The sequence below is a fragment of the Saccopteryx bilineata genome, chromosome 5, assembly GCF_036850765.1.
Source record: "Saccopteryx bilineata isolate mSacBil1 chromosome 5, mSacBil1_pri_phased_curated, whole genome shotgun sequence".
In the NCBI taxonomy this organism is placed as follows: Eukaryota; Metazoa; Chordata; class Mammalia; order Chiroptera; family Emballonuridae; genus Saccopteryx; species Saccopteryx bilineata.
This window is the reverse complement of record NC_089494.1, coordinates 57,450,750-57,463,875: the sequence shown is the minus strand read 5'-3', so window position 1 is coordinate 57,463,875 and position 13,126 is coordinate 57,450,750. Positions and strand designations below refer to the sequence as shown.

The following is a 13,126-nucleotide window of genomic DNA, read 5'->3' as shown; positions in this document are numbered from 1 at the left end:
CTCCTTAGGTAGCTATCCCATATAGCCTCTACAGACTCGTCACTGACTGATGGCCTACCAGAACGGGTTTCTCCACCAAACTGCCAGTTTCCTTCAACTGCTTATCCCACCGAGTAATGTTATTCCTATGTGGTGGTGCTTCGTTATAAACGTGCCGATATTCACGTTGCACTTTGGTCACGAATTCAAATTTAGCGAGCCACAGAACACACTGAACTTTCCTCTGTACCATCCACATCTCGACGGGCATGGCCATGGGCTGCTCCGCTGTATACACGGTGTTATATCATTATTTGCGCATGCGCACATGCTGCCACATCATTCTACAGAAACTGGGAGGATTTTCCTTTTATTTGGTGCAGATTTCACATATAATAGATAGAACGTCTTTGTTGCTTTCCTGTGACGGGTCAAAAGTGCACCATGACTTTACGGACACACTTATATAATCAGATATATAATTGGATAGAAATGATACATTCATCTTTTGAGAAAATCCATCAAAACACTTTATAAAGATGTGCTGTCCCTTGCCCATCATGTCTTGTGTTATGGGTTGAACTTGGTTACCCCAAAACGATATGTTGAAGTCCCCAGTACCTCAGGAAGTAACTTTATTTGGGATAGAGTCTTTACACGGATAATAAAGGTAAAATTAGGGTGTGAAGTACCCAGGTGTGGGTTTATAAAATATGAAGGAATCAACAAAGAGGGCAGGATGACAGTGAAGATTTCTCAAGGGTTTTGTCTGTCGATTTCATTGGTTGGAACCAGGAAACCCGGCTTGCTACTCTCTGTCGCCTTCTGCCGACACGGGGAGAGAAAAGGTGGTCTGACTTGGAAATGCAATGATGCGGAGCAACTACAGAGGGCTGCTAAAGGCGGGGCGGTGTGGAGCACCAATCCCCGACCCTCCCCGCGGGAGCATTATTCCTGGAGGAGCTAGGGGAGAGAGGCTGGCTGGTGAACCCAGGAAGGGGTTCCTGTCGTTCTAGCTGGAGAGTGGAGAGCCTCTGGCGGACTTCCAGGATCCCCCTTTCGCAGTCCTCTCGCTCCCACGTGGCCACACGGAGCTGCTATCCCAGGACCTCCTTCGCCGGCAGGACGTCGCCCCTCCCCTCTCCCCCAGGACCACGTTGGATCTCAGGGCCTGAGAACTGCAACTACAGAAGTGCGAAATCGTTTCGGCTTTAAATTTCTCATCAGCGCAGGCTGTATCGCAGCCATGGATAGGACTTGTTTAAAATATTAGCATGTCCGTGCTGGGAATCATCCTCAGGAATCACCAAGTGACTCCTGGCTCTCTCATTTTAAGGTAAAAATGGGCAGTTCAAGTTGTTAGATGGTGTAGTGTGTGCTGTTGGAACCGCTCAGATTCCCCGAGGTAATAAGTACCAAACGCGGTTTCTGGAGTACTTGTTAGCATAGCCGCTCTTGTCTGCAGAGATCGCTCTGGCCATAGGTCCCTCTCACCTGGGAAGTTCTTACCCGCATCCCATGCCCACCTCACCTCGCAGCTCACAGCCTGTAGCCACCATCTGGCAGAGAAGGGGGTACAAAGAGGTCAGCAGCCCCCTTGTTCCAAAATAGAACTAGTGCTGGTACACTTGATGCTCCCTGTGGGATCAGGCAGAAGCTCCTGCTGAGACGGTATTCCTGCTTCCCTTTCTTCCTCTGCCCCGCCTCCCTCACTTCCCTTTTCTGACATCAGTGCCCCAAACACTACTTAAGCAGGAGTCTCTGTTTAGGCTCAGCTTTTAAGGAATCTGACTTAACACAATACTTGCTGAATAAATTAATGAAGACCCAAGATCTTCTTTTGGAGAACAAATGACAGGATATTTGCTTTAGCTTTGGCCACTTGTACTTACATTTAGGAGTAATTGAACTTATATTTACATTTGTAACTTGTACTTGCATTTTAGGAGGTAATTTGAGCGAAGAATCAACTTTATAGGTTTACAATTACCGTGATCTCACTGAAGTGGATAAATACAGATATTTCTGGCACTAGATATTTTATAATTATAGGTCAGTTGTAATTATAGATCAGTTGTTTTAAAAAGCATGGTATTATAGCATTTAAAACAAATTCTTTAGTTTTGGGGACTTGCATTCTCTGTCAGTTTGAATTTGCAATAGTCAATGTCGGGTGCACAATTAATCATTTTCCTTGAAGTTGATATTTTTCCTTCAGTACAGTCCCTGAGGGACACGGTCTATATCGTCTGGCTCATTTTTGCGTTGTTTCCTTTGGTGTCTAGCATAAAATAGTGTAGATGTTTAACATCTTTAATAGATTTAGTTGACTCAGCTCCCATGAAAATACTTTTCTTGATAAAATTAGAAAATTTAATCTATTCTTTTGGGAGAGTTTTGTTAAATTTTTGAGTATAAATTTATCCAAGAGAATCATATCTATGTTTTAAAAATTGTTGAGTACAGTCAGTACAATAATTTAAATATGTGCTTTATTTATTTATTTATTTATTGTATTTTTCTGAAGCTGGAAACGGGGAGAGACAGTCAGACAGACTCCCGCATGCGCCCGACTGGGATCCACCTGGCACGCCCACCAGGGGCGAGGCTCTGCCCACCAGGGGGCCATGCTCTGCCCCTCCAGGGTGTCGCTCTGCCGCGACCAGAGCCACTCTAGCGCCTGGGGCAGAGGCCAAGGAGCCATCCTCAGCGCCCGGGCCATCTTTGCTCCAATGGAGCCTTGGCTGCGGGAGGGGAAGAGAGAGATAGAGAGGAAGGAGGGGGTGGGGGTGGAGAAGCAAATGGGCGCTTCTCCTGTGTGCCCTGGCCGGGAATTGAACCCGGGTCCCCCGCACGCCAGACCGATGCTCTACTGCTGAGCCAACCGGCCAGGGCAATATGTGCTTTAACAAATTATGAACATGGACTATTTTGAACTTGCGTTGTTTAATTTTATGATTATTTCTGTGATTTGTGAAGGCACATCCCTCCCCAACCCGAGTTTCACAGAAGACAACCAAACACACATTTTGAGGTGCAGATAGCTTGCTTTATTTTGTTGTTACTATCTCAAGGAGGTCCAACAATTGTAACTAACAATTGAATTTATATTTGCATGAAAAGAACTACATCAAATTGATATTTGGGGCAGTTAGTAATGTTGTTGGTTTAACGACAGCTTTATATTGTTTTTTCTTTTGTTTCCGTTGTTATTCTTTGCTGTGGCTCATTGCTTAGTTGCCCCAGTTTATCAAGGTAATTTAAATTTAGAGCTACCACACGAAGGCAATGGCTGCACCCCAGGACCTCCAGGAGTTGGCACTGCTCTGACATAGGAATACTTGAATAGTTTGGTTAAACGAGGGGATGGCCAGGCGATGTTACTTTTCCAAACTACCCAGGCACTCTCTATGGTCAGAGACAGTGAAAAATGAGCGAACAAAGTGTTGGCCGTTACACTTTGCTCTGGTAATAATTGTCATGGTAATTTTGAGTGTGACATCATCAGAGAAAATGTAAGACGTTCAAGTGTTGCTTACAGGAGGGTAAATGCAAACATCACCAATGCCTTACATTTCTGATTCAGCAGGTATTGGTGCCCATCTCAGGAGATGTGCACAGCATTATCTTTTAGTTGGGTAGGACATCTTCAATGGGGAATTTCTCAACCCATTGAGGCATACCTTAGACATCAACGATATGTTGAGGCACAAAGATTGATTAAGTGTTGAGCAGGTTAATCGTTCTGCAAGAAACTTTCTCCTACCAACAGTTAGTTTCAGAAGTTACATTGCAAAATGTCATAAAATAATGGTATAAAACTTTATAACCGTTAATCCGGCTATGTACAGTATGTACATGTCAGTACAAAATGTATAATATTCTTAGGTCAACAATTAGAAAAGATTGAAATGCATATTTTGAACTTTGACTCATTTAGGTTGATACAAAACTACTTTTTTTCTTAATATTTACAGATCAGAAAGATTAGTCCATGTGAAGCATTCGTGAAAGGTTAAGAATGAGTGAGTATGAGAGCACAAGGCCCTCTTAAATGGATCGGATATTTATATTCACAGTAGCAGAGTCAGATCCAAATTCATTCCCTAAGCTAAGGGTATAAAGTCCACCATCCTGTTTCTGTATGTCCGTGATGATCAGAGTCGTCAGGTCCTCTGTGCTTTCAATATGGAATCTCCCCTGTTCTTGATTTTGGATTGTTCTTCCACCACATGACCATGTTATTTCCGGGGTAGGCTCACCGGTAAAAGCACAGGCTACTGTTAAAACTTTGCCCTCATCAATGCTGATGTCAGGGGGAAGAGCTTCAATTTTTGGTGGAATTCCTTAATGGAACAACAGCAACAAAAGGTTTTAGGATCATGGAAAAAAAATGATTTGCTTTCTATTGAATTATATGAACTACAGACTATTCCATGCTACTAGGCTTGTCTGCCTCTACCAGTAATTTTATTGCTCACCTCTTACGCCTGCTTTAAGCATTCTACTAGTTGAGCTCGCCAGTTGTGTCATACTAGATTTTCCCATAAAACTGCTGGAACTCATTTCTACAAAGGACTCTTGCATGGAGGACATGCTTTGGGCAGACATGCTTGCAAATTTCATTTCAGTCATGCTGCTAGCACTGCTGCTGCTGAAACTGCTGAAGGAGGCCTCCTGCTTAGAGGCAGACATTTGGACTGACTGAGACGAGAAGCTTCCTTGCAAGCTCGTGTCACCACTTGTCCTCAATACTACCTCTCTGGGAGGTTCTTCAACTAGAGCTGTGGAGCATAGCAGATAACGGTGAACATCAATGACATTTGGTTAATTTGTGACATCTGACATTGACTTACAGAAATGGCAAACTGAAATGCACACAGAAACGTAACCCAAACAATTTGCTGTGGAAGCATAAGCAAATACATACATACATTTGTCAAGAGCTAGCTCAATGTCTCCAAGAAACGAATCCTTATGTTCCTATCATCACATTACATGCAGGCACTAGAATCACTAGGAGAAAAATGGTCATATAGGAAATAATGTATATATTGCGGATTCTGAAAGATAAATGTCACAGGGCAGTTGGTAGCTTTGCTTTGAAAGTGAACTTATCCATGTTCCTGTTGAGCTGTAAAGAAAATGGTTATAGGAATGAATTCACACAGGAGGCCTGTGCCTCTTACACATGGAATTTAATGAGGCTCCTGAGTTTGCTGTGTTTTAGAAAACAAAGGTTAAAATAAACTCCAAAACAAAAACATAAAAGCCTTAAATAAATAAGGAAAATGGCCAAGATATACTTACGAAGGACCATTAAGGAGGCGGTAGCTGAACATTGGCCACGGAAATTTTTGGCCTTAATTGTGTATTTCCCACTGTCACTTACTGATGCATTTCGGATTTCAAGAGAATATACATTTCTGGAGCGACTTACGCTGATGTTTGAAGAAACAGAAATCTAAAAAGAAGAAACAAAAAGCGTTTCTTGGAGCTCTTCAGGAGTAGATGTAGTACTTAAAATTTTCTGTAATAATAAATTCATAATTAAACTTACTGGCAGGTTGTCTTTAAACCATTCAATTTCAGGGGAGGGCTCAGCAATGATTTCACAAGAAAAGAGAACATTTTGTCCTTCGTTAACATTTTGAGATCTGGGTTGTGAGATGAAGGTTGGAGCATCCAAGAGGTCTTCGCTCAGGGTCAAGTCGTACTGACCCTTGATGATTCCTTGACTGGTTTTGCCAATGCAGGTGAGGATTCCTTCATCTTTGGGACTGACCCGCTTGATGGTTAGGGTATGATCGCTGCCCGAGACGCCATATCTGTATTCTTCGGAGTTAGCGAGCTCTATGCCATTTAGTACCCATTTCACATCAGTGGCACCAGCAATGTTGGCTTTCAGTGTCACTTCCTGACCATCAGTTATGCTCAACTGAGTAGAAAAGGCTTTAATTTCAGCTTGAGTTCTGATTTCTTCTGATGCCTGTGATGTTTTAGTGACTTCTTCATGGACAATGGATTTTTCCAGGGAGGCTGCTTCTGATTTCTTGACTTTTTCAGAAATCATAACCTTTGAAACTTCCTCTGTGAGGGCTAATTTTTCTTGAGATTTCACCTCTGACTTCTTGATTTCTTCAGAGATTAAGGCTTTTTGGGAAATTTCCCCTTGGACAACTGCCTTCTTTTGGGATGTAATTTCCAATGTCTTTTGTGTAGTTTCTTCCTGTGTCTTAGTTTCTTTTACAGCTAAAAAAAAAAAAAAAAAGAAGAAACTTCTGTAAGACAAACTTAATTGGAAAAAGGTCCCACCCTTTACTCTTGTAGATTGTGCAAGTGAATTATATATATACATACACATACATACAGAGGAAAAAATGTTGCCTTCTGCATGCAGTGTTAGCAACACCTAATTCTTTCTCAGTCCCAATCTTAGACAATTGCCATACTTGACTTTTAGGATCAGTGTAATGATTCTTTAAACTAAACTAAATTGAAGATAATTCTTATGACTTAAGGGGAAAAAGTCTTGAAAAGAATACTAAAAAATTTAGGAGATATGTCTGTTTTGATTAATAAAAAATGAATTATGTTTTAGATGTTTGAGATGACAGTAAACTAATTTTAATTGGGAAAATGGAGATTTTTTATTTCATTAACTTAGCAAAAATGAAGGTTTGGCAAGAAGTACCACTCTGTATATTCATCTGACTTTATTTTTAAATATTCCTAGGAGCAGGGGCTGGCCCTATGGAATCTTATATTATACCACATATAATTAGGTACTTAATAATTTTTTATGTCAATATAAAGTATATGCTAACTTTGGATATGTATATTTCTACATCTGTGTACAAATAGTGTTCTGGAATTTTGGAAAAAAGTTTTAATACTTTCTTGTGTGTGAATAGGTATGTGTAAGGGCGAGTGTTTAGAAATATCATTTTCTGAAAAATGTTGGTAAGAACAAAAGCCAACCTACCTTTTACGGTTAATTTGCAGCTAGAGGACACAGATCCAGCCGAGTTTGTTACTGTACAAGTATAAAGCCCACTGTCAGAAGTATCAGTCTTACGAATTTCTAAGAGGAATCCTCCTTTGTCTTCAGAGAGTTTATACTTATCTCCTTGTATAATAGCCTGTAGAATGCAAGTGATTTGAGTTTTAAAGAGTGATTTAATTTTCAACTTTATTTGGGAGATGGGGTGAGGGAAAGTTTAGTTTTTTTAGAAGATAAAATTAAAGGACATTCAAGACATGGTTACCTTTCCATCCTTTGTCCAGATGACAGTCATTTGGGGTTCTCCCGTAGCTTTAACTGTAAACTTAGCAATGCTGTCTGAAGAAACAGTTGTATCCTGCAGCCCAGTAACAATGACTGGTTTTGAGGATACTGACTCTGGAGCTTTTGTTTCAATTTTCTTGGTTTCTGTTGACTCGGCAGTTTTCTCAGCCAATGTCTTGGTTTCTGTTGACTCAGCAGTTTTCTGAGCTAATTTTTTGGTTTCTGTTGTCTCAGCAGTTTTCTGAGCCGATATCTTGGTTTCTGTCGACTCAGCAGTTTTCTGAGCCGATGTCTTGATTTCTGTTGACTCAGCAGTTTTCTGAGCTGCTATCTTGGTTTCTGTTGACTCAGCAGTTTTCTGAGCTGATATCTTGGTTTCTGATAGTCTTGACACCTGCTCATGGATGCTCTTAAAGGTTTGTCCCATAAACTGTAAGTTAGTTTTGGAAGTTCCACCTTCACCAGAAATCTCACAAACGTATTCTCCACAATCGGATTGAGTGAGGTTATGGATTTTGAGTTCATAGGTACCATCTGCCGAGTAATGAAACTGAAAATGCCCATTTTCCTTCAGTTTCTTGCCATCTTTATACCAGGTGACCTCTTTTGCAGATAATACGGTACTCTCAACTGCACAGGTCAGCTTTGCAATGTCTTTAACAGCTTCTGCTTTCAGGGACTGAGATATCTTGGGTGGGCCAGAGGCTGGTAGCTGCCCCACTTTCTCTGTTGCTGTGGGTTTTGTCTCTGTGGGTGATACGGCTTTTGGCTGAGGACTCACCAGTTCTGGGGATTTCACTCGTTTTGGAGACTTAACTCCTTCTGGGGATTTCACCCTAGGCTCTGGGGATTTGACCTTTGGTGGTGATGTCACAGCCTTTTCAGTAACCCTGGACTTTTGAATAGTCAGAGTAAACTGTGCTTCTTGCCTCCCTTCACTGTTTTCTACCACCACGCTGTAGTCACCCTCATCAGAAGCCTGGACTGAAGAGATCTCAAAGGTCGATTTGTATTTTGTGGTGGTCACTTGGTGGCGGGTGGAAGTGGTGATCATTTGCCCTCCACGCAGCCAGGTCACAGTTGGTACTGGCTCACCATCTGTGTCACAAGAAAATCTTGCAGACTCTCCCTCAGAGACAGTTATGGACCTTGGTTTGGTTAGAATTCTTGCTGCCAAGGTGGACTTGATCTTCCTGTGTGTGGATTTTTCTTCCAGTGACTTTTCTTCTACTGCAGCCCTTCTCATCTCTGCAGATGCATGGTGTTCATATGATGACAAACTTTCCCTCTTCTCTGTCATCTGTGATTTCACTTCCCTAACCGAAGAAGAAGCTTCCATCTCAGATGTTCTCTTAAAAGATGAAACCGCATATGCCTCTGTTTTTGTCAGCTCAGGGAAAATGGATCGGGGGACATCCTCGTCTCTGCGCTGGGAAGCGTAGGTGGTATAATCCCCTCCAGTTACATCCAAGGTTGCATAGTCAGAAGCTTCACCTTTGTAGTTGGTACACACGGCACGGTATGTTCCACTGTCATTAATATGACAGTCCAGAATTTCCAGGGTTAGGACCCCGCTCATGTTGGTGTAATGAATCTTACTGCTCTCTTGGAGTTCTACACCATTGTGGTACCATTTAACTTCAGCAGTTGGCTTAGACTGAACGTTTAAGATAAACCGTGTATTCTGGCCACAGGGTACCCTATGGGAGCGCATTCTCAGTGTGATTCGAGGGGCATGGTCCAGTGTGAAAGGTTGCTGACTCAAAACTTCATACTTCCTTTCTGATGTCTTCTGAGTCTTTAAAGCAGCTTTCATGGACTCATACCTAGAAAAGATATCAAATCTTGCGGACCTCTCAAATCTTGAGAGTGATCTCTCACTGGACACAGGGCTGGGGGAACGTGGGCGAGTTCTCTCTGGAGTGGGAGACCTTCTTTCTGTGTCCTCTTCATATTCCTCAGCTGGTTGTGGACGAGTTCGGATCAGCTCGGACACTGGCCTCATTAATTCAATATAAGTTGGAGACAGGGAACGACGTCGTCTCAGTAGCCTAGACACAGACGAGGATGACTCTCTTTGAGCACGTTTTGTGATTTCATATTCTTCCTCAATTTCTGTTATTTCTGTCACTTCTCTCTGTCGTCTTGATTTCTTTTTAGACTTTTGCTCTTTTGACATGAGGTCAAGCTCGCTTCTGTATTCTGAGAGGCGCTGGGTGGTGGTGACCGGACGAAGCAGTTCCTCATCCTCTCTCTCAGCCATGATCCTCTGCCGTTGTTTGGGCTGCCGGTATGAGGCCTGGGCATGCCGCTCCCGCAGCTCTACATAACTTGTGCTCGTCTCAGCCTTTGTAGGGATGTGATAGGTTGAATATCTGAAGTCTTTTCTAGTTCCTTCCATCTTGACATGAGCTTGGGGTGAAGAGTAACGCAGGCTAGAAAGCTCAAAATGTGGAGGGCTCCGGCTTGGTGGTGAAGCTGAGAAACCTAATTCAAGCTCCTCTTCAAGACGCAACCTCTCTTCCTCTGTTCTCTTCATTGCCAAGTAATCATCGATGGGAAGAAGTAATTCTTCATCTGACATGTCACCAAGAGAACGCCTTCTAGGTCTGTAGTAGAAGGTGTAATCAGGAGAAGGGGTACGCCGGCGGGCTGGTCTCACCATTTCAAGATCATCTTGGGTCAGTTTGGGAATACGCCATTTAGGTCTGTATTGATCTGTAAAGCGTGGAAGGGGTGTCACGTAGAACTGTTCCCATCGTGAAAGCCGGATGCGCTTGGGTCTTTTCTGTACAACTCTGTCAATTTTCCCAGGCATTTCATATTGATCACGTATCTTTTTGTACCATTTCATGTCAGACATAGGCACAAAATGCTTAATGTGGTGGTCTTCCTCCACGATGGTCTGTTTGTACTTGCGTGGCTCTGGTACTTCATAAGGCATACGAAGTCTTTTCTCTTCCTTCCTTTCTTCCGTCTCAAGGCGGAACTCCCCTTTTACGGTCTTGGTGCTTACTGCTGGTTTGTAAAGGATCGCAGCTTCTCTCAGAGCCTCTTGGGCTACCTGTGTTAGTGGCACACTTTCCGTTCCAGAAAGAATTTCAGCCATTCTCAGTGTCTTGTCAATTTGCTTTCGTACATGTTGTTCACGCTCCTCTTTACTCTTGAATTCTTTTTTGACGTACTTTAGGCGTTCCACTTGTAGGTGAGCCTGGCAGCTGGTGGATCCAGCAGTGTTTGTGGCTGTGACCCTGTAATAACCAGTGTCTTCAGGCAGAGTATCCCGGATGTGCAAAGCATAATAATCCAAGCCTTCGTGGATAATTTCAATGTTAGGCCCGAGGGACAGTGGCTGGCCATCTTTCTCCCATTTTAATGTTGGTGGGGGGATGCCAGAAACTCTGATCTCAAAGCAGACACTTTGGCCTTCCTGGCATTCTGCATTTGCCAGTAGCCGTTTGAACATGGGTCTTAAGGTTGTATCTGTTGGAGGTGGGTGTGGGGTTACAGTCAGCTTTGCCTTACAGCTGTCCTCACCATATTTGTTCCTTGCCACAATGGTATATTCAGCATCATCATCTGTTGTGACACTGTTGATTGTTAATTGGTAAAGACCTTTGTCAGACTCAAATGTGTACTTCTTTTCATCATCACCTGGTTTAATTTTCTGACCCGATTTATACCACGTGACACGAGGCTCTGGGTGGACAGTTATAGTTACTCCAAACCGGACATTTTCACCCGTGTAAGCTGTCTTGTTATAGAGAGGCAGGGTGAATTCTGGTGGCCTTTCCAGTAGTCTCATGGTATCTGTTCTGCGCTTGACTTTCTTCATGGTCCTACGGCAGTAATAGTCATACACTTCTCTCACACCTTTAACAAACAGCTCTGCATAGGAACTGTCTTCGCCGTAGTCATTGACTGCTTTGCATCTGTAGGTGCCATCATCAAATTTGGTAATGTCTTTGACGTACATGGTAGCCACTCCATCTTCATAGGTGATTTCATATTTCTCACTGTTCTCCAGCTGTCTGACACCAAAGTACCAGGTCACTTGGGTGGCCTGATCATAATTTTCAATTTTGCAGACATATTTGACATATCCTCCTTCTTCGCCAACTGCATGCATTATCTGCCCAGAAATTGGTCCAATTTCAATGGATGCTACCTTAACTTTAGCAACAGTCACTCCCCTCTGAGATCGAATTGCACCACCACAGGAGATCCGGGCTGCTGACACAACCATGTTGAGGTCTTTCTTGACCAGAGTGTGGTAGTAACGCCGATGTTTTAATGTTCTGATAACTTTAGTGCTGACTCTTTCTGTCTTCTGCTTCAGCCACGGGTGCTGGAGTGCTTCAGATGCTGTCATGCGAGATTTTCTCTCTTTTACTAACAGCCGGTCAACGAAATCCATGGCTTCGAGACTGATGTCTTTGAATGCCTCCTCATCAAAAGTATATTCAGCATTCATGATGTTCTCAATTATCTGTTGGTTAGTTTCAGCCAGGAATGGGTTGATACCACTCAACAGCACATACACCAGTGTTCCAAGTGACCACATATCTGTGGCTGTGCTGACAACATCATGCTGGTGGACTTCAGGTGCATAGTATTCAGGGGCAGTGAACAGAAGCCTAAAGGTGTCCCCTGGCTTCAGCTGACGGGCTTGACCAAATTCTATGATTTTAATGACGGAGCTTCTCCTTGTTTGGTAAATGATATTATCTGGTCTAATGTCAAAGTGTCCAATACTCTTACTATGTAAGAACTCAAGAGCTTCGCAGACTTGGCGAACATAACTTACAATTTCTCTTTCATTAAGTTCAAAAGCACTGGTGTTAATGCGTTCGAATATATCAAGTCCTGATATGAACTCAAAGATCATAACTAATTCTTCCATGCTTTCAAATGATTCATGGAGGTATAAGATGTTTCTGTGCCTGGCGATATTTAGAATGGAAATTTCCTTCTTGACCAAAACCTGATCAGTCCCTTTGACTTTAACAAATTTAGCCATGTATGTCTTTTTTGAGGATGTTTCAACACAACGGTGGACAATTCCAAACTGACCGCGCCCAAGATCTTCAGCAATCATATATTTTTCATAGAGTTCCTTGGTTGAGGAATGAGATGCTTTAGTCATGGAAACTTCCATGGTTTCATCTACCTCTTCATCATAGTTCATAGCTCTGGTCTTGTCTTCTTTGGTTATGGTTGGTTCTGAAGGCTCAGAAGGCTTGCTCAGGCCAAATTTATTTTCAGCTATTACACGGAACTGGTAACTTGTTTTTCCAAATAAGTTGATCACAGTATAACGTGTTTCTCGGGCCTGTCCTACACGGAGCCATCTTTCTGCAGTAGTTGCACATTTTTCAACAATGTAGTTGGTGATTTTGCTGCCCCCATCAGAAGCTGGCTCAGTCCAGGTTAAGTTGACAGAATCTCGTGAGATGTCACTCACTTTGACTCCTCTGGGTGGGTCAGGAACATCGGCTACATCCAGTTCTACTGTCTTCTGATCAATTCCAAACCTGTTTTTAGCACAGACCACATAGAAACCAGCATCTTTTCTCTCCACTCCATTGGGGAAAACAAGTGATGTGAAAGATCTTGTGACAATAACTTGGTAGTGGCCATTGTTGTCGATGAGATCTTGTCCTTTCTGCCAGGTGATCACAGGATCTGGTTTGCCACTGAAGGGGATCTTGATGCTGACCACCTCACCTCGGAGAGCATGCACAGCTCCCATGCCTTCAAGGGTTTTAGGCAAGTGTATCTTAGCTGGAACTGTATGGGAATAAAAGGCAAAAAGAATAGAATTTAGCAATGCCTACCCCTATGTAAGTGCAACAGCCC

General features: G+C 42.8%; 1 protein-coding gene across 1 annotated transcript in view; it reads right to left on the bottom strand.

Moving 5' to 3' along the window:
* Positions 1 to 3,016: 3,016 nt before the first annotated feature.
* Positions 3,017 to 13,126, bottom strand: part of TTN (titin) — a 284,943-nt gene continuing 274,833 nt past the window's right edge. Inside the window, exons 310-315 of the mRNA XM_066233115.1 lie at positions 7,248 to 13,057; positions 6,965 to 7,121; positions 5,540 to 6,231; positions 5,290 to 5,443; positions 4,461 to 4,763; positions 3,017 to 4,325 (exon numbers count right to left, since the gene is read on the bottom strand). Of these exons, the coding sequence (XP_066089212.1) occupies positions 4,030 to 4,325; positions 4,461 to 4,763; positions 5,290 to 5,443; positions 5,540 to 6,231; positions 6,965 to 7,121; positions 7,248 to 13,057 (7,412 nt within the window). The 3' untranslated portion in view covers positions 3,017 to 4,029. The remainder of the gene's footprint in view (positions 4,326 to 4,460; positions 4,764 to 5,289; positions 5,444 to 5,539; positions 6,232 to 6,964; positions 7,122 to 7,247; positions 13,058 to 13,126) is intronic.